Source organism: Callorhinchus milii, unplaced genomic scaffold (genome assembly GCF_018977255.1).
Source record: "Callorhinchus milii isolate IMCB2004 unplaced genomic scaffold, IMCB_Cmil_1.0 Scaffold20, whole genome shotgun sequence".
Lineage (NCBI taxonomy): Eukaryota > Metazoa > Chordata > Chondrichthyes > Chimaeriformes > Callorhinchidae > Callorhinchus > Callorhinchus milii.
The window spans coordinates 10,134,092-10,156,669 of record NW_024704761.1 but is presented as its reverse complement, the minus strand read 5'-3'; the positions used below and the strand labels follow the sequence as shown (position 1 = coordinate 10,156,669).

Sequence of the window (22,578 nt, the reverse complement as noted above, 5' to 3'; positions counted from 1 at the left end):
AAGACAGGAGGTAATTTAAAAAAAACATTCCTGCTCTCTAATGCTGCTTTTCCTTGGCTGGTTTGACACTCCACCATCCACTGCCTGTGCTCAGCTGGCTCCGGCCTCCTGTTTGTCCCTCATCCCTTCTGCTCTACCATCTGTGCCTTCAGCCACTATGCCCGATACTCTGGAACTCTCTCCCTCAATCCAACCGCTCACCCCACCTTCAAATCCTGTCTAAAGACCATCCCCTTTAAATCATACCTACGTTCATCTCTCCGCTCCCTCTGCCCCTGGCCCCAGGTCGGATTCCACTGACTTCACGTGGGACACTGCCTCGCATGAAGGCTGCTATATAAATGCAAGTTGTAGTAGTCAAGTTGTAATTGAGGGTATCAGAGTGTGAATCTGGCTAAACCTTGGATGGGGGGTGGGGGGGAGCAGGAAGAGAAGGAAGGATTAGAAGTAGAAATAATTCAATAGAAACGAGGCGACAATTTTACTTATAAACATGATCATGAAACGGAAGTAACGGAATGCAATCCCAAAACACAGAATGGAAATCAGTGATGAAGGCATTCAGCATCTCGTGATGTCTTTAAGTCAACTGGAAACCTATCACCATGCTGAAGAGTATCCAAACCAGATAGCGTTCCACTTATATATGCCGCCTATGCATGAAAGTTTCTGCGTGTCTGGAATGGAATGCACACTCTTCCTGGAGGGAAGAGTGGAGTCCTGTAGCTCAATGGTTAGAGCACTCGCTTTGCAAGCGAGAGACCTGAGTTCAATTCCAGGCAGAGGGCGAAACCTTGGGCAAGTTTCCTTACTCCACACAGAGCCTAATAATAATCCCTCCAAAACCAAAAACAAGAATAAATTGGTCATTTTCAATCTACGACTGTTTGTGGGACATTGCTGTGCGCAATTGGCTGCCGCGTTCGCCCACAAATATACAGTCAATTCACTTTACAGTATATTCTGTGAAGCACTTTGGGACGTCTAGAAGAAGTAAAAAGCGCTATATCAAATGCAAGGATTATTATCCTGCTGAGGATTCCATCGTGGTTACTTACAGTTTCTCTACAAGTCCCCAATCATACACTTAAGCTATAAATCCCCAACTCCCCTGGTTTTAACTTCTTAGCATGACAATAAATCATAACAATCTTGCATTTAGTATAGTGCCTTGTCACGTCATTGCGACATCTCAAAGCGCTTCACAGGATATATTGTAAACTGGAATGACTGTGTATTTGGTGGGCGAAACCCACAAAGATAGGACTTTGGCCACATACAGGCGAATCTCAATGTCATACATCACAGCCAAATTGTTTTGGCTACAACCCCAGTTGTGAAGATTATACAATATTTCAGCCGATGTTTATATATAAGCTCCAGGGACCACTTTGAGAGTAAATATACACTGCTGGGCTTTAGCGCACGCCAGTGACCAGATGTGACAGTTTGATAGAGATGGCCTCAAGCTGCCTGGCACCATTATCAATCAGGCTTTGCGTCAGTCTGGGGATCATTTCACGCCAAAGGGCATGAGGTTACCCTCAATGTGCTGCCATAGCACAATGCCACAAGGACAGCAACTCCGTTGAAAGGCTGAGTGAAATTCTAACCACTGACTCAGAAAGGAGGTTGGGGGCCAAAGAGGAGGGAGAGGTGGTTGACCCCACAACTTCTTCGGTCTTCTACAGCAGAATAGTGCGAGGATTGTATATTAATTTCTGAATAAAACAGTGCATGGGTCAGAAGCCATTTTAATATGAATTTCAGGGGAAAATAGGCAGTGTTAAATTAATATGTTTTGTGGAGATATCCAGATAATAATTCTTGCATTTGTGCTCAATTGGAGTCCTGTAGCTCAGTGGTTAGAGCACTCGCTTTGCAAGCGAGAGACCTGAGTTCAATTCCAGGCAGAGGGCGAAACCTTGGGCAAGTTTCCTTACTCCACACAGAGCCTAATAATAATCCCTCCAAAAAAAAACAATAATAAATTGGTCATTTTCAATCTACGACTGTTTGTGGGACATTGCTGTGCGCAATTGGCTGCCGCGTTTGCCCACAAATATACAGTCAATTCACTTTACAGTGTGTTCTGTGAAGCGCTTTGGGACGTCCTCCCGACGTGAAAAGCGCTATATCAAATGCAAGGATTATTATTATTATTATTAATTGGCTGCCAGGATTATTATTATACGATATAGCACCTTATTGCATCTTTGAGACGTTTCAAAGCACTTCAGAATATACCATAAATGGAGCAGTGAATGATGCAGTTAGAGAATGCAGCAAGTTCATACATAACCACCTCACAATAGTGGCTCAGTCACTCAAGACTGGGTGAAGTGGTTCCACAATGTTGTTTTGTGAATTACTGTGATGGTGCCCAGAGCTAGCTCACTTATGCAGAAGAGGAGTCACTCTGCATGTCTTGTGGATTTGCTCAAGCCAATCATAGGGACAATGGCACCTTCAAGCAAAAGACTGAACAGCATTATAAATGAGTGCAGTACATGGGGCGTCCAACTGTGTTAATGTGTCAGTGAAATGCTAGCAAGGGATTTTCTGGCATAGGTGCACAGGACTGGCAAACATCCACTCAGAACCAGTGTAATAGGGTTTTTATATGTGTATGTGACCGCCAGGAAGGTGGAAAGCGAACTAGATGGACCTTGATCTTTTTTGTCGTCCAGCATTTCTTATATTCTAAACTTCAAAGGGCACCCAACTCCACTGATATGAAAAATTGGACAAACCAGAGAACTGGCCAATTTCACCACCAAAAGAAGTACCTTTTGTTTAAAAAAAAATTTTTTTTAAAAGTTTTGGGGGGTCAGCTGAGGGTCTGACCTGTCGCCGTGCTTAAGAGTGTCCAAACCAAATGGAGAATTCCATGCATCCCACCTACACGCGGAAATCCCAGAAAGATTGTTGGAACAAAATGCATACACTCTCCCAGGACACATCCTGCTTACTTACGGAAAGTATTAGGTGCAAGTTGGCAAGAATCAAGGCTTGGGGACCCCAGAGCGTGCGTAACTGCTGGAGCCTGACCAGCTAAAACCGCATAGCTTGCCATTGATATTGCTTTCTGGCAAGCTTTCCCGCTGCTTCTCCAGCTAGGACCACCCTACCTGTTAGGGCTTTGGTTACAAGGTTAACAGGAGCTGAGTGGATAAAAGCTAGAGGGTTACTTCAGACCAGTCTGGTGATGTACAACTTCTGTAGAGACTGCAGGAGGGTAGAGAACACATGTTCAAGAAAATGTCAGAGAATAGTCACATTATCCTTCTCAATATCCTAAAGATCCCTGTAATATTTGTGCTCTGTGCAAACAAAATGCTCATCTTTAAGGCATTTGGAATCTAAATAACATACAAATGTCATTGGCAGGTTTCATGGACCTAAAAAAAAATGACAATACAGCACTTGTATTCTGCCTGAAAGTCTTACTCACTTGTAACTAAAGTTCAAAAATCTGGAACCATGTGTTAGCAATACTTGATTAAACATTTCCAAATGCTTTTGGAAACCCAATACAAAGGCATTGTGAACACAACGGAAAAAATCTTTGCCAATATAAAAAAGTTAGTGGCAGCTGTGTCACAGAATAGTAAAAGCAAACAAATGGAAACTGCATTTCCAAGTCACTATATTAAGGAATGTGGACGAGACTGCAGGCAGTGCGATAAAACACACTATTAACTTAAGAGATAAGCGTAACACTAAGTCCATGATCCGCATTAGTCACATCTCAACATATTCCATTATTTGAGGAAAATCATGAAGAAGTTGGATTTACATGGATTGGAGATGTGGGCTCAAATAGTTGCAGGATATTGTTTCACACATTCCTCAGTGCTGCGTTCAGCAATTCAGGCAGTTTTAAAATGATGCTATTGACAAACTGGCTTCAACAAGATTAAAAAAGAAAGCAGAAGTTGCTGGGAACGCTCAACAGGTCAGGCAGTATCTATGGAAAGAGGAAAGTGAAGTTAACTCACTTAAGTGAATTCACTTTCTTCACGCCATAGATGCTGCCCGACCTGCTGAGTGCTCCCAGCGATTTCTATTTTTATTTCAGATTTTCAGCATCTGCAGTATTTTGCCTTTTGTTCAACAAGATTGTGTGCCACATTGCACATGTAATAACCAATGCTTTTAGATATCAATGCCCAGCCCGTATACAATAGAACCAATATTTATCCTGTCAGAAATTGCACATATTTTCCACAAAAATGCTCAGTTTGTCCCAACACTATCTGTCGCATCTTTACATCAAGACTTTACATCTTGATCTTCTCAACACCAGGAAAGGCACTTAAGTGAATTTTTTTAAAATATTCGGAGCTCAAAGCACTCTCGCTGACCTCTAAAACAATCACTTCCATTGTGCAAAATATATCTCACCTTGCTGAGAATTTCAATCAAAAGTGTGCAATGCATTTCAAGAAGCGTTCGAGCCCATTAATATTCTACAATTAACCTCTCTGAACCCAAGCAGCGTTCAGAATCTGGCCTCCATCCAAAACTGTAGAGCTGGTCAGGTCCCGTTTTTTTTTCTCTCTTTGGTAAGCTGATCATTTTATGCAGATCAAAGTTTACTTGGTAGTGTATACAATAAGCACTGCTCAAGGCAGGCTGTAGGAACATCCCCCAATGGGATGATACTCATAACTCCAGAAACATTGCAGACGTCAAGTTCTGGTCTCAGTGGGAATGAGTTCTGCTTAGCTCTGCAGAAGCATCACTAGCTTGTCTCCTGGCCAGCCAGTCAGTTGTCCGAGAAGTCACACAACTGCGCAACATATAAAATCCAGGCAGCAAACGTCATTCAACTGTACAGTTGGATCAAACTGCACTGAACAACATGCTCGTGTGGTCGCTGCACAGTGCCTGCATTGTTGCACTTTCACAAAATCTGATTGCCGAGCCGGTGCGACAGACAGTGGCACTTGGCTCATCTCTCCCAACAGATTTAGAATGGTGCAAAGGCGGGAAAGGAAACTCCAGCAGTCACGTCAGCTGTTTCACTTGCCACCGAGGCTCAGACATTAACAAAGCCACCATTGTATGATGCAATTCAATCTTAAAACATCAGCAGCCAAAGCATGGCTTGTGTCCAACACAACCCAGGGTGGCATATTGTAACAGCCAATATACGATGCACAAATGGTCTCAAGTACCACATCTTTCATCATTAAAAGCCCAACAGAAAACATCTGTTGGTTTGTGGTATTTTTAGCCCAAGCGTCTTACCAGCCCCATCCTTTCTCTCCGAGTGTGGAATGTGAATTTAATCTATTGGCAGCAGTCATTGCCCAATTCCATCTGCTCGCACGACTCGCCCATGTCTTTTTTGTTGTTCAGCTGGGTGTCTGACACGCGGAAACCCATTGCCTTGCTGAACAGTATCCAAACCAGACAGACTTCCATATATGCATGTCTCCTACACATCAAGATTTCCGTTTGTCTGTGTAATGAAGTCCACTGCACATTAATAAAATGAACTTAGATCCTGCTAGTCAAGAGGGGGTAAGTGGCTAATAATGGTTTATATTATAATTGCTGTTCACCAGGTAGTTTCTCTGTAAACTCAAGCCCAGCTAAAACTTTGAACTTTTGATCAAAGACAAAATGAAGCTTGTTCCTTCGGAAGCCTATTTGAATGCTCATCATTAAACTGTTCCATTTGACAACATCCAACTGCTGCTATTGCTGCTGAGGTTTATTTGGTGAGAGCAGAACTAAATTTGGCTGAGCAATGTACCTCATATTACTGGATGCACGGCTCAATACCGTTAACTAGTAAAGTAATTGTCAGGTGCTTAATTTTCCAATTAAATCAAAGTATTCAACTGAATCAAATTGCGTTTCCACACACAAACCGATTCCCTCCTCATCCCAGACAAATTCTGACAGGATTTCCTGAGCTTTGTAAATAAAAGGAACAGCTGCTTTAAGCAAAAATTCAGTAAGCAACTTTTGTCACTTTATCTGACTAAGAATTAGAATGCAAAGATTGCACACTGCATTTTGTTACCAAACCCCTGTGCCTATGAATTCAACAACCACCCTCAGCATTAGCATAAGAGAGTGTTCCAACAGAGGATATGAGGAAGGCAGTGGGTGGCATTCCTAAAATACCATTCCAGGTTAGTCAGTCTGAAATCAGTCTGCCATCAATTGGTCCATTGGTTCAAGCAGTCTGACCCCTTCATCGTTGGGGGCTTATATTTGACAGTTAAGACAGCACAGGAACAAGCGGGGCAGTCGGAGTGAGGAAAAACTGGTCAAGAGCTCAGGCAACAGAGGCACAAACACCATAATAATAATAATAATCCTCGCATTTTGATATAGCGCTTTTCACGTCGGGAGGACGTCCTAAAGCGCTTCACAGAACACTGTAAAGTGAATTGACTGTATATTTGTGGGCGAATGCAGCAGCCAATTGCGCACAGCAATGTCCGACAAACAGTCGTAGATTGAAAATGACCAATTTATTATTGTTTGTGGTTTTGGAGGGATTATTATTAGGTGTGTGGAGCCATGTGTAGAAGCAAGAAAATAGCAGACAAAGTGGGAGAAGGAGACAGTGAAGTTGTTAACCAATGATTGAAAATGTTGTTACGTTTCACCAGTTGATTTTGAGAGGAAAGAAATACAAAAAAAAATCAATGCAAGAAACCCCAGTACGCGGGAGGTCGATCAATCCACAATCAATGGATGGCCCATTTCTGTGTTGCCCCAGTCTAGAATTAAAACCAGAAATGGGTGTGACAGGAAAAGGATAAGGATAATAGCAGAACTGTTAAATTATTATTTGACTTGTCTGCACTGGAAGGGGAAAGAGTTACAGATAGGAGATAGAGTTACAGTAAAATGGGCCTTCACCAATTGGCAGACAGTAACAAACGGCACTCCTGAGGGCTGGCGGCAGCTTTTTATCCAACATATAAATGACCGATATAGGAACATTCCTGTTTACTGAGGTCACAGAATTGGGCTGCATTGTAAATCAGGAAAGGCAGCAGAAAATTGGAAAGGGACATATTCAGATATAACAAGGGGGGAAAATTATGATGGATGGATTTTAACAATGCAAAGTGTGAGCATAGCATATTTGGATGCAAGCCCAGCAGATGGGAATATATTCTACATGTGGAAGCGTTTCACAGGGGTAGATAAGCAGAGGGGTTCAAATCCATAAATTATTAAAATCTAGTTTGCAGGTGCAGTCACAAACAACTAGGCTAATGCTGGGAGTATCACTGCATTGTCGGAGGTCCCATCATTCAGATGAGAATGTTAAACCAAGGTCCCGTCTTCACGTTCAGGTGGATGTTAAAGATCCCATGGGATTATTCAATAAAAAGAGAATTTTTCCCTGTGACCTGGTCAACAATTCCAAATAAAACTGGCTGTTCACTTCATGGCTGTTTGTGGATCATTGCTGTGTCCAAAGTGGCTACTGTGTTCACCCACAAAACATAGGATTTCTCCACTTTACAGTATATTTGTGAAGCACTTTGAGACACCCTCTCAATATAAAAAGGTGCTCCATCAAATGCAAGGAATAATTTTTGGGGGTCAGCCGAGTGTTTGACACATGCGAAACCCATCACCATGCTTAAGGGTATCCAAACCAAACAGAGAAGCATCTCACCTATGCATGGAAATTCTAGAAAATTCTAGAGGCATTTATTGGAATGGAATGCACACTCTCTCCCTGGAGGGACACATCCTACTTACCTAATTTCAGAGTACTAGGCTCAGGTCGGAAAGAACCAAGGCTTGGGGACCCCAGAGTGTGCGTTGGGGTGAGTGCTGGAATCTAACCAGCTAAAACCGGAGAGCTTTCCATTGATATTGCTGTCTGGCAAGCTTTCCCACTCCTTGTCCAGGTAGGACCACCCTACCCGATAGGGCTTTGGTTTGCAGGGTTAACAGGAGTTGAATGGGAAGACTCCCTCTCTCCAGTATCTGGTCTGCCCTTTCAAGTCCTGCTAACAAGCCAGGCTGATGGACTGTCATCAGCAGCGTCCTGGAGTACAACGAATCCAGCTGGCTCAGGAACTGGGTCACTGAGATTGCCACAGAAGGTTAGCTCAATTCTGACATTCTATTGCCTACATGTTACCTTCAAGTCAGTTCAGCTCCAAGGAGACCCCATTTACCTCTCCTTCCACCCCCATCCAGGGATAAAGGAATAAAACAATGGGTACTATGCTTAATAACAACTTTGTTATGAAAATGCTAGATAAACGCAAGGTATTATTGTTCAGGCATTATATAAGCAAGTTATATAGAGATTTCATTGAGATACATGTTGGGGTTTGAGCTGACAGTACAGGGTGACACTCCAGTGCAGTGCGAGGAGAGAGCTACATTTATTGAAGGTACTGTTTTTCACATAGGGCTGTTAAGCCAAGGTCTATCTGACTGATCTGGTGGATATTACAGATTCTATGACAATTTTGGAACCAAGAAGAGATTGCCTGGCCAACAAACTTTCAGATTAATTGGTTATTCACCTCATGGCTGTTCACGGGTTGTTGCTGGAGTAAATTGCTGCTACGTTTGCCTACAAAAACAGAAGTACTTGACATTTCAAAGTGATAAAGCGGCTATAAAAATGCTACTTTTGATACCATAGCCTGCAACTTGGCAATGTTTAAAAAGTTTAGATCTTGTTTTTCTTGCAGTGCAGAAGCACATTCCGACTGGGCTATCAATGCTATAATCTCAAAAATCAGTATAAATGCATATTTATCATCCCATAATCACATCCTGACATCTAGTTGGTCACTTTTAGTGACCTGGGTCAAATTTTTCTGAAATGGTTAAAATGACGGTCACCATTTCATTGCAAAATACAGATAATTAGCACTGGCAATGCTCCAGCTATGAACAATAAGCAAATTAACCAGATCGTTAAGACATAGAATAGAATTTACATTTAACTTTTTTTAAAAAACAAAAGCCCTGAGCAGGTGCTGAAGTTTTAACACTAACATTGGACAATGTTCTTGTGCTGTTTTGCAACAGTTAATGTTTAACACCGAGGTAGTAATAATAATAATCGTTGTATTAGATATAGCGCCTTATCACGTCTTTCAGACTTCTCAAAGCGCTTCACAGAATATTATGTAAAGTAAATTGACTGTATATTTTGTGAGTGTGAGCAGTGTCCCACATACAGTCATGGATTAAGTGACCAAATTAATATTAATTTTTAAAGGGATTATTACCTCCTAGATTATTATTACAGCTAGATAAACAGAGGCGTGTAGAATAAGGAAACGTTTCGCCCTGACGGGAATAGAATCCAGGTCCTCTCGCTTGCCAGACTCTAATCACAAAGGTACAGGATGGGAGAAGAGGAAGGCTGCATAAAACCAACAAACTAACCTGATGGGTATTGAATCTTAAAAACGTAGAAGCACAACATCGGTGACCCATTTGGAACAAACTCAGAAATGTACATGAACTGTGTTAATTTGAGGCTAAAGGCCAACTTATCAGATCCAAATAAAATCCAGGTTTAAATTCAACATTTTAACATTTGGAATTCACCAGTAACAAATGTAGTGACTCCATTAATCTTTTCTTAAAAAAAGCTGAGTATATTAATTAAAATAATAATAATCCTTATATTTGATGTAGCACCTTATCAAGTCGTCGAGATGTTGCAATGCAATTCACGGGTATACTATAAAGTGGATTGACTATATTTTTGTGGGCAAGCCGAGGTAGCCAATTGTGCAGTCTATTGCGCACAAACAACCGTGGATTGACTGTTATTCAAAATTGTATATTTTACACACACATACAGTAAAATTAAGATTTCTATTTTAAAAAGTAAATTACATCATTTTAAAATGTGCCTCTCCTGTGCGATGAAGCAAAGTTTGACAGTGTGTACAATTTGAAATGCAGCCAACAGACTCAAACAAAAGGGATTCTGTCTGTTCAAACATTTGAAATTTGATCATGGCTGAAGAAGCAATTGTCCTACTTTATTGCTTTTCTGTCCCACCTTGCAATAGGGTGACATTTCTCCACCTGTTAATATTCAGCGCCTTGGGATGTCCTTCTGACATGAAAGGTGCTACATAAATGTCATTTTGTTGTTGTGAATCATTACGCAAACGTTAAAGGGATCATACGTCAACACCATCACATTGCTAACACCCATAAAAGTTTAGAATCAAATGGCAGTCCCTTAACTGTGTAGCTCAAACTATCAAACTGGAAATGCATCGAAAAACATTGGCACGTTACAGGAAAAATTACCAAACAAAAGTGAAACCATTAACAAAGCCCCCCCTCTCTCCCACACCAGGACATTCCCCTTGTGCAGGTGGAAACATTTTTCTAAATCAATGGCGGAGCTCACAGATGTCAATAAGACGATGCCACAGATTAGATTTATAAGCCCTGAGTTTCCAAAGGTTCAGTTCAAGTTACTAAACAGTTTTTTTTTAAGTGAAGGATTGTTATTACCTACCATTCATCTGGTGAAAGATCTACATAACCACTGAGCTAACGAGGCAAGTGCTAGTTTGGGGAGATTGGCCTGAACGCAGCAGGATGAATCACTATGTGAAAGCCAAGTGCAGAGCTCCATTCCACACAAATCTCTGTCCAGGTTCTTTGAACCTGCTGTTTCCTTAACTATTTAATCCACAGAGATTCTGTCATCCTCGTTTCTCATGTCTGGAAACAAAGAGGCAGGGGAATAAGATCCTTCCATTACTTCATCTAGCTCAAGAGTTTAAGTATCAACTTTAGTCACTGACGCAACAAAGAACAAACCAAATTAAAGCGGAGGGTACTGGTCACATTACTCATGAAAGACTGTGAGCTGGAAGAGTGAATAATCTGAAGGGGTATAACCATTTGCTCACATGTGTACATGTGCATCCATGCATGCGCACACATCTTTAGCACACGCTTTTCCAGCGAGTTGACCAGGAAAGGGATATGGAATTTAAAATGTTATTTGATAAAAGAATTGTACACAATGTATGTAAAAGAAATCGAATTTGCAAACTAATGCAAAATGCATTCGACTCCTGCATCTGCAGAAAATTCTCTCAGGGTCTCTCTCAAATTTCAGCTTCAAAAGAGGAGCAAGTGTTAGCTCTGACAGGATAAAGAGAGCCTCTCTCAATCACGTTCTGTCACGCTCTTACCTCCCTCTGGATAAGTATTTCTGCCCTTACCTTGCAGCATGCTCCTGTAGGCACTTTCCGAGATGGCGTAAATATGCGGAGGCATCTCGTGTCGCTTTTTCCCTCGGTACATTTCAATAATTTGTTCAGCGTAGATGGGGAGATTCTTGTATGGGTTTATGACCACACAGAACAGTCCAGAATAGGTCTAGGTAAGAGAAATAAACATTGTGAGAATCGTTTGCGGAATTGTATGCCGTTTCTAGGCAATCAGCTATTCACAGTAAAGGCAAGCAGGCAATAATAATTAGTTGTATTTGATATCACATTGCTGAGATGTCTCAAAGCGCTTCACAGAATATATTTTAAAGTGGATTGACTGGGTATTTTGTGGGTAAAACGTGGCAGCCATTTGCACACAAACAGCTGTGGATTGAGTGACCATCTTTTTTTTATTTTGGAGGGATTATTCTCCCTGGAAGATAATCCGGCCATCGACTCACAATCGGGATCCTACTTACTGCAAGGTAAACAGAGGCATTGTAAAGAAACTTGCCTAACATTTCACCCAGCCCGGGAATTGAATTCAGGTCCTCTCGCTTGTGAGCTGAGCCATTAACCACAATGCTACAGGACTCCACATTTGTGCAATGTTCTCCTGCACGGTTACCAAAGATAACTGCTCCTCAAATAGATCCTGCCTATTAATTACTGTAACAGGGAAAGGGGTCATTTAGCATTGCTTCCTAGATTCTGCAAGTCTGGACGTTTGTCTGTATTCAGTGTTACTTTTCTGTTACAGTTCAACCACTGTAGTCATATTTAATATGGATATATAGAAGTTAATGACTACCAGAATTCTTGGACAGAGGAAAGTTTTTAGGAATGATAGAAAGATCCTCAACATAGCGAATGGTAGAAGTCTTTTAAATAGGATCATTTTTTGGTTAAAAAAAACCTCCATGTATTAACAAAACACAACTCTTATTGCTACAGTTCAGTCAGTGTTACTGCACCACATTTGATATGCAGTGTGTAACAGCCACATCAAACACAAGGAGTCCTCCATGACCCCAATGCTGTGCATTCATTCTAATTACACTGCACAAGAGAAAGAACAGCATTGATGGCAACATACAAACCATGAGCATGTGGTCAACATATCCAAATTGCTGTAGTTGCCCGCGTGTCTGCGTGCATGTGCACGTGGGGGTGGGAAATGCAACCCGCATGTGCATTACCCACAGAATGCAAGATCAGGCCGTGGGCCAGAACATGATAGCTACTTCAGAGGTAGGAGGATCACTTAGACACAAAGGCAGCACCATGCCTCACCTACCTCACAGGACAGGACTGCCGTTATTGCCAGTAGGGCTCAAACAAAAAGACAGAAAATGGTAGGACTGGAGACATTTGTTAAGAAAACTAGCAACCTCCGAAGCTGGAACTCCTCCCCACTGAAACCAACTGAAGCCTGTACATATGGATCTAATCACTGCTATTGTTTGTTACATATTTGTGCTCAAAACTCATTGCTTTGTGGCTGCCACATTGACCAATATTCAATCCAATGTAAATATTTTGTGGCATCTGATATGAAAACAACTCAGTCTTTCAGTACCATGAACATTACAAGAGCAATTGCTTTGGTCGGCGAGATAGGGCTGGGTTCAGCTGCAGTTTGTGCCCCCATAGACGAACACAACGCCACAGTTAACTGTTCACATTCACAGGAAGGAACAGTCACTCAAGTCATGACTCCACAAACACTGGTTTGCTTTGCTTTCAGGAGAGGAGTGGGAAAATTTGACCAAAATCACAAAGAAGCCTTTGAGTTATTCCATCTTTCACTGGAAGTAGAGCACAGCTATGGGTGTAACACACAGTGATTGATTAACAATTAAACCTCGACTCACAGGAAGTTGGCTCCAACAAGATGTGCTTCCAGAATAAAGAAATATCCAGTAACAATTACTGCAAGTGGCTTCCATTTCCAAGTTGAGGGATCTTGTTGGAAAGCACCACCATACATTAGACCCCAATGTTTAGTTTCTTTACAGAAAGAATCTTGTCATTTCCTCACCCAAGCACCAGCTCCACCGGGTATCAGTAAAATCAGATTATAATGAGCTGTCATCAGGTGATGAGCAGTTCAACATTGACTGAAAAATGTTGTAGCTGCTACAGGGATTCGGTATAACACCTGAAGCAATATGTTATGTTATAGGGCGTGATCTTGCATTCTGAGAGCATTGCACTTTCTCTCTCTTTCTACCCTTCTTGTTCACTCTCTCTCTCCCAACACACCTTTCATATTCTTCCAACCCTTTTTGTGAGGAAATGTTTTCCGATCTCATTTCTCTAATGTCAAGTTCATGTCCTCTTATTTCGATCTCTACCAGTAGAAACATACAACCATTATCGAGTTTGCCAATTCCCTCCAGCATTTTTAGTTCCTCAATCAGATCACCCTTCAACGTCTTTGTGTTCCAAAGAATCCAAGTTCACCAAACCTCACGACATCAGTAAACAGATATCATCACAGATATTGATTATAATCTCGTGAATCATACAATAAAAATTATATTTGTATAGTCCTTTTTATGTCAGGAGGACACCTCAAGGCGCTAGACAGTCAGGGATTTTGACTGGGGTTCGGGATCAGGGACGTTGGAGGGCAGGAGGAGGGCCGAAGGCTCGGTCAAAGAGGAGGGTTTTGAGACGCACCTTGAAGGAGGAAAGGGAGGGAGGGATGCGAGGGGAATGTGGGAGGGAGTTCCATAGGATGGGGGCAGAAAGGCTGAAGGCCCGACCATCAATGGTGGAGCAAGCCAGAGCCTGCATCAATGGATTAACCTACACCGTGCCCCCCACCCCCCCATGGTTTTGACCCTATGATTACAACCCTAATAACTTAATAAACTGCACGATGGTATAGGTCATTATGCACTCAGGGAGTCAGGGATCGAGTTTGCCGTCAGACATTCTCCCAGTAAAAAATGAAGACACTAATCTAGACCAAAAGTTTATTATTTCAGATGTAGTTTACCATCGATCAGGAGCCAGTTTCTAAGATTCAGAGTTAGCTCTGCCCAAGAGTTTTTCAATCATATTTTTAACAACTAGAGACATATAAAACAGATGTTAAACATTACCACAGAATGCTTCCATTACCACAGCATCTCAATGTATTGAAGCTATTGTTTAATGCTACTGTGGCAACTTAGGCATCAACCTGGTTTAGTTATTAACACTTTTGCTTCTGGGTTACAAGGCTGTGTAGTCAAACCCCATGTTGAGACTTGAGCTTACAGTCCAGGGTGGCACTTATAGTAGGAAAGCGTTGGATTGTTGGGACTTGCCTTCCTTCTGAGATGAGACATTAAGTTGAGGCCCCACCTATCTGTTCAGGTGGACATGAAAAAATCCAATAACACTTCGAAAGAGAGAAGGGAATTTCTCCCAGTGTCCTGGCCAACAATCTTCCAGATAAATTGCTCATTAATTTCAGCACTGGCTTTGGGATATCGCTGTGTGCAAATTGGTTGCAAATTCACAGACAAATAGTCACTGCATTTCATAACAATTACATGTTAAGCTAATTACTCAGATATTGCTGTTAAAGGGCACTATAAAAATGCAAGATTATAAAATGTGACACAAATTGTTGTGGATCAATTGTCTCCAATCCTAGTTGCCTGAATTACACAATGTTTCAAAGACACTACAGCAATAACTGTAATCTTTTCAATAACTACCAACAAGTGCAGAAAATATCACAACATTTTAATTTGCCTCATAGTATCGCCCTTCATTATGCTGCAACTATCTACCTAAGAACTAAGGATCCCACATTTACAAGAGAAATTGGACATAACCAAAAATTAGACATCAATTCAGACTCTCACAGGATATTTCACGGTTTCTAGACGATGGGACAGAGGATATAATCAGATAATGTTAGGGAACGAGAGACATGCAAGAGATACAGGCTTCCAAACTTACAAAAACATTTTATTGCAGTTTTGCAATCCCTGTGGACCACAAACCAGCCAGTCTGTGGTGTGTGGTAGGAAAGGTGTGGTTATTGTGGTATTTTCAGCAGTTTCAGATTCGGGTGGGGGGGAGAGAGGGACAACATAGTAAGAGAGAACAAGCAAGAACATAACTGGCACACTGACAATTGTGTCTCAAAAGGGAACAACATGTTTACTCAGCAAATGAGGCAATGCTAATATAATGTTATCTTCATCTGCAGGGCTGGAGGAGCTAGCTTAGACCTTTATTTCTGTGAAGAGAACCGTGGCCTCCCCAATTCAGCGAGTGACCTGCTTACAGTTGTTTCAAATTGTCCTTCAGGTTAAAAAGGATATTAAAAACAGTCAGGTAAGTAATCACACATTCTGATGGCTGCAGTTTCCCAATCCTGCATTAGAACAGTGTGTTCTGTGAAGCGCTTTGGGACGTCCTCCCGACGTGAAAAGCGCTATATCAAATGCAAGGATTATTATTATTATTATTATAATAGAACCGCGCATATCTGGGCAATCACAATCATAGGTCCAATTATCTTCATTAGGCTCATGCAGAAATTAAGTGGATCAATGGTGTCAAAAAATTTAAACTTGCACATCCTTTTTCCCGTCCCCCCCACCCACTTCCACTTGAAACAACAATATGGTGAAACCGTGAACAAAATCCCACAATCACTCATAGGGGCTAAATAGGTCAGTCAATTGACTGCCTTTCTCAGCGAAGTTTCAATGTACTTTCATTTCTCAATCCATGAAGTTTATTTTGTTTCTGTCTACGAAGCAGTGCCCCCTGAGGCTTTGTGATGGACAGACCAACAAGGTTAGCCATCAAAAGAGACCACCACATGCTTGAAGGAAATATGCAACCACATAGCAATGCCTTCCAGGCTCCAGAAAAGATAAATGCACGTGTGAAAAAACAGATCTTGTTTTAAAAGGAAAAACTCAAAACATCTGACCTGTTTGACGCACTGGGAAACAGTTTATAGTTTATGGGTCAGGAGTTTTATAGAGTGGCAGAATAATTCGGAAAATAAAGCAGGACATTTTCCGTACGATTTCCAGCATCTGCAGTATTTTGCCTTTTGTTTATTTAATTCACTGCCACTTCTTTCAGGAATGCCTACCTTGAAGACGTTTTGCTCTTCACTTTGACATGACTTTTGTTTTTCCCTTTTACCCTGGTCACCTTCTTTACTATCGGTTTCCCTTCTTGTGTTTGCTAAAACTCGCTTTCACAGCCACATTTCGTTTATTGCCTTCTTTTGCCCTGCATCATCAACACCACTCATCTCATCATCTACTCTTCTCCACCTAATTGTTTTCTTTGCCANTTTTTTCTTTGCTCCCTTCCAACATCCCCCAGTTCTGATGAAAGGTCAGTAATCTGAAACCTTAAGTCACTTTCCTCTCTCCATAGATGCTGCCTGACCTGATGTCCGATGTACATTATACACCATCCACTCATCCCAGAGAATCATGCCCAACAGACCCTCTGAAATCCTAAAGTAACTATTCTCAAAAATAGGCTATTAATGAGGTCATGGGAAGGAGCTTGATTCATTCCACACACCACAAACCCATAACCAAAAGCAGACAAGCCAGAGACCTACTCACGTAATCCAGTGGCTATTTCAAACAGTATGTTTTGATAAACTGGATAGTTATAATGAGAATAGATGGAAACTGTTCCAAAAATTATATTGTACATTGCTGACCATGTACGTTAGCTTGCTCAAGCGAACATTATAGAAACCACAAAATATACAGTCAATTCACTTTACAGTACTTTCTGTGAAGCACTTTGAGATGTGATAAGGCACTATATCAGATGCAAGGTTCGAGTCTAATAATTCTTACCTTTGATCCAGCGCTTTACACATCTGGAGGACGCCTCAAAGCACTTCACAAGATTTACTGTAAAGTGCAGTTGCTGCATATTTTGAAGGCAAACGCACTATTTTACCCACTACTTTGCTGAAGAGAAAATGTTACCTTTACAATTCTAAAACAGTTCTTAACCAGGCAACTTCCTTCAGCCGAGAGTGGTCAGCTTGGGCCATAATCAACTCCAAATCAGTCCATGGAACTCAGTAATTAAGAGAGGAGCTGTATTGGCAATGAGGGAATTAAAATAAGATTAAAGTTAGTTCTCAATTTAATTCAAGATATAATGCATTTAAACTTACATAAATCAACCCAGAGTAGTATCTATCCTTTAGATTATACAGGACAGAAGCTTCGTTCAAGCAGGTCAACTCAGCCATGTCTTCCACCTTTGAGAACTTCGGTGGATTCATCTTCTGAATGTCATCCTTGTTGACCATAGCTTTCTTGCCATTCTCCATCAACTCCACCACAACCTCATCTCCTTGTTCACCACGGATACTGGCGGCCTCAAAGCCATGACGTTCCGATGGAATCCATACCAACTTCTTGGCTGTCCAGTCAGCCTGTGTGGCAGGGTTGTAAACCAGAGCCCTATCCACAAAGAGATATCTCTCTGGATCCTCCTGGACACTCCGCTGTGCCATCTTAACTCAAGAGTAACCAAGCACTACCTGAAACGAACAAGAGAAAAATAATAAATGATGACATTAGTGACTGAACACAAAATTACATTATAAAGCGCCTTTCACGTCGGGAGGACGTCCCAAGGCGCTGGACAGTCAGGGATTTGGACCCAGCTAGGGGTCAGGATCAGGGAGGGCGGATGGTGACCGAAGGCTCGGTCAAAGAAGAGGGTTTGAGATGCGCCTTCAAGGAAGCAAGGGAGGGAGAGAGGCAAACTTCTTTGAAAACCAAAGTTCCTTGTTAAAAACTAATCAGTCACACTCATATCAAATACAATATAATTATTATTAACACATGGTTGTCCCAAACTGCAACGTGTACTGTGCTGGGACCAATGGCTACAGAGCACTATGAATGATAACGTCCATCATGTCCTTCAAAGTTCTAGCTTTTTCCCCGCCTTCTTAAAAAAAATTAGTAAAACCACTTCAAAAGTGGTTTTAAACCAAAGCTTCCGCAGACACAAACCCAGCCAAATAAAACAAATAATGACCTCATTCCTGGCAGGAGGTAGATAGTGATATCATTCAATTAAACCCAATTTGCGCTATTACTGTTTCACTACATTAGCTCAGTAGATTGATTTCATACATACAAATATTTATCCTTCTGTAACCCCATCAAGCGCTGGAATATAACCAAGTTACCTTGCGAGCTAAAAATAGCATCCTGTGCCTATTTTATATTCTGGCTGAACAAAGCTGACCATTAATTGAGGAGTGCTGATTGCAGAGCTGAAAACTAGGTTATGCCTCTCTTCTGTCTATATACGGCTCACTCCACCCTCATTCAAATTTATGACATTAAACTAGAGCACATTGTACGAATGAGTCTGGGTATTTTTTAAACTGTGAACAATGTGACCTTGCGCTCATTCTTCTGTACTACTGAACCGCTAATCAGTTATTAATACCAGAGTGGCACAGCAAAACTCACATTAGATCACTAACCTATTCATGAAATATGACAATACTGTTTCACCAATGATGTCTAGCTGCTCAAAATAAGTTTCTAAGTAACTGCCATGGTTTATATGCTCATCTGCTTGAACTGAATAAATGCAATGTTATTGGTGTTATCTTACTAAAGTGAAATCCTGATAAGGGCACTTTTGATGTAGACCCTATAATGCCTAAATTATATGGACTATTCAATTCAATAAAAGTATCTGCATTTTCAATAAAAACAAAAATGCAAATACTGTCAACAAACAAGACAACACTGTCATTGAAGGATACATTAAAGTTAGTGTTGCCCAACCTCCTCCTATTTTCCACGGCAAATAAGGAGCATATTTAACACAATACAATTTTGTAAAATAAATCACATTTAATGAGGCTTGGTTACAGTCAGACTTTTACAGTTTTGCTTAAGTTTATGCAAAATTATGTTGGATTTAATAGGAACCACACTTTCAGAGAAACCTGAATCAAATTTTTTTTTAATTCCAATAACTCTTTATCCATCTCTACAACAACAGTTATATAACACACAGGGTAGCATCACGGATAAAGTCTTGATCCAGAACACTCGAGTGGGAACGTGAAATTTCTTTATCTGTCGTTTAACTTTCTTTTGAAAAAGCAAATCGATCTCAAAAAATGCAAACGGGTCGGGAATGATGAAAACACTTGCGGCCCTTGAAACGAGCCATTGGTAAATTAGCTGATAGAAATCTGGAGAGCAGAAACGTTCGGAAAGTCTGGTTGCATTGTGCAAGGAAAACACAGGTCCACAATGCCACCCCCACCACTGGTCCCCTATCGCGTACGTCACGTCATTGCCAACCACCCACATTACACAGGAAAGTACCCGCCAGAGCCCAACATTTACAGAAGCCGCTTTTCAAGACAGCAGCAGCAGCAACAACAACAACAACAGGCAACACTGCATCACCATATTTACTGCAACATCTCATCCACAGGAGACTACTTTAAGGGGGTGTGTGTGTAAAAAAAAAACTTTCAGTATAATGAGCAGCAAACAGAGGGCGACCAACACAAAAATGCCCGAGTAAGTCGCTCATCATGAGATAGATAGCGAAACTTTGGCGTGAAATTCACCTCAAGCCTTGGGATGGTTTGTATTTGGTGGTGAGAAGATCAGCAACTGATGCGGAGGAGAGAGGGGCGGGGAGGAGGGTAATAAGGAAAGCTGAAATGTGGGATGATTTTTTTTTAATTTAAAAAAAAATGGCACTTTAGACCCACAGCAGAAATGTGTTTATATATATATATATCTATTATATTTTTTTATTTAAAAAAAATCTACGTTTCTAAAGATGACCTGGAATGGCTTCCGAATAAGGGTCGGGGATGATCCGAGTCGCATTCAGACGAGATTTGGGCAGAATTTAAACTGGGCAGTGACTCCCACAGCACAAGCGGTCAGGGCTGGTGAGGCAATCCTGCAGCACCGAGTCTGCAGTCAGTGCGGGGACCATCCCCCCCCCCCCACCACCCCCCCACTCCACCACCATCCCCCCTCCACCACCATCCCCCCCCCACCACCATCCCCCCACCACCACCACCACCACCCCCACCACCACCACCATCCCCCCCCCACCACCACACCCCCCCCTCCTCCACCATCCCCCCCCCACCACCACCCCCCCCCTCCCACCACCACCATCCCCCCCCCCACCATCCCCCCCCACCATCCCCCCCCCCCCACCACCCCCCCCCCACCATCCCCCCCCCCACCATCCCCATCCCCCCCACCATCCCCCCCCCACCATCCCCCCTCCTCACCACCACCCCCCCCCTCCTCACCACCACCCCCCCCCCACCATCCCCCCCCCCCCCCCCCACCACCACCATCCCCCCCCCACCACCACCATCCCCCCCACCACCACCACCATCCCCCCCCCCCACCACCATCCCCCCCCCACCACCACCCCCCCCGGTGGGAAAACGGTTTACGGTTTAGAACCACTGGACATAGCCCCGAACTGTAACAACCCCCATCGGCAATAACCCCCAACAACCCGCAGTGTACACCACATACCACTCCTGCATTAAAATAGACCCCATCGCCGCTTCACAACGGCCGCAAAGGCGGCGGCGAATCTCGAAAGAAAACCGCGTTTAACCGAATGCGGTGAAATCACAAAACCGCACCGCCACCGCACCGGTACCGCACCGCCACCCACACCGGTACCGCACCGCCACCCGCACCGGCACCGCACCGCCACCCACACCCGCACCGGCCTCGCGCAAACCCGCGCCACCGCGGGCAAACGGGAGTCCCGCGGGTCCTTCTCAGGGCCGCGGTTGATGGGAGAAGCCCCTCTCCCCGGCGCCACCGTAACCGGTACCGCGGCCGCTACCGTGACATCCATCCGACCGACCGCACCGATAACCTTCCAGCGGCCGCACCGGACCGGACACACACACACACACACACACACACCGCCTGTCGGCCGCAGCGCTGACCGCTCACCGACCACATTACGCAATGTAACCGCGTCTGTGATACGGGATACACTGTAACCGCGTCCCCGACCGCACGATACACCGATACACTGTAACGCGGCTCCGGGGGGACTGCGTTCATGATACAATGTAACCGCGACACCGATACATTACACCGTACAGCCGCCCCTCCCCCCCCCCCGCGCCGCTCAGCGCTCATTACATTACGCAGTGGATAGCGGTCCCTCCATCACTCACTCACTCACCTCCGCAGCGCCGCGAGTCTCGGGCGCAGCCGCGACTCCACAGCTAATGAGCAGCAGCTGAGCCCGAGACCGCCTCCGCCTTCCCATTGGGCGCCCCCCCCCCGCCCCCCCCCCCCCCCCCCCAGCCCTGCCCCCCCACCCCGGCCCCCCCCCCAGCCCTGCCCCCCCCCAGCCTGCCCCCCCCCCCCCCAGCCCTGCCCCCCCCCGGCCCTGCCCCCCCAGCCCTGCCCCCCCCCAGCCCTGCCCCCCCCCAGCCCTGCCCCCCCCAGCCCTGCCCCCCCCCAGCCCTGCCCCCCCCCAGCCCTGCCCCCCCCCCAGCCCTGCCCCCCCCCCCCAGCCCTGCCCCCCCCCAGCCCTGCCCCCCCCCCCAGCCTGCCCCCCCCCCAGCCCTGCCCCCCCCCAGCCCTGCCCCCCCCCCCGGCCCCCCCCAGCCCCCCCCCCCAGCCCTGCCCCCCCCCCCCCCCCCCCCCCCCCCCCCCCAGCCCGCCCCCCCCCCCCCCCCCCCCCCCAGCCCTGCCCCCCCCCAGCCCTGCCCCAGCCCGCCCCCCCCCCCAGCCCTGCCCCCCCCCAGCCCTGCCCCCCCCCCCCCCCCCAGCCCTGCCCCCCCCCCCGCCCCCCCCCCCAGCCCTGCCCCCCCCCCACCCCCCCGGCCCCCCCCAGCCCTGCCCCCCCGGCCCCCCCCCCCCCCCCCCCAGCCCTGCCCCCCCCCCCACCAGCCCTGCCCTCAGTGCCCCCCCCACCAGCCCTGCCCTCAGTGCCCCCCCCCACCAGCCCTGCCCTCAGTGCCCCACCAGCCCTGCCCTCAGTGCCCCCCCACCAGCCCTGCCCTCAGTGCCCCCCCCACCAGCCCTGCCCTCAGTGCCCCCCCCACCAGCCCTGCCCTCAGTGCCCCCCCCCACCAGCCCTGCCCTCAGTGCCCCCCCACCAGCCCTGCCCTCAGTGCCCCCCCACCAGCCCTGCCCTCAGTGCCCCCCCCACCAGCCCTGCCCTCAGTGCCCCCCCCCACCAGCCCTGCCCTCAGTGCCCCCCCCACCAGCCCTGCCCTCAGTGCCCCCCCCACCAGCTCTGCCCTCAGTGCCCCCCCCGCTCCTGTCAATCACCCGGTCAGCCCCCAGTC

The 22,578-nt window shown here is 44.9% G+C and overlaps 1 protein-coding gene across 5 annotated transcripts in view; it reads right to left on the bottom strand.

The window, feature by feature from the left end:
* The window catches only part of LOC103175424 (myosin-10), a 74,948-nt gene extending 52,370 nt beyond the window's left edge, over positions 1-22,578 (bottom strand). Inside the window, exons 1-3 of one of the 5 annotated variants that reach the window (XM_042342440.1) lie at positions 22,562-22,578; positions 17,398-17,769; positions 11,226-11,382 (exon numbers count right to left, since the gene is read on the bottom strand). In XM_042342440.1, the coding sequence (XP_042198374.1) occupies positions 11,226-11,382; positions 17,398-17,742 (502 nt within the window). In that variant the 5' untranslated portion in view covers positions 17,743-17,769; positions 22,562-22,578. The other 4 variants (XM_007888454.2, XM_042342441.1, XM_007888455.2 and 1 more) reach the window with 4 other exon arrangements.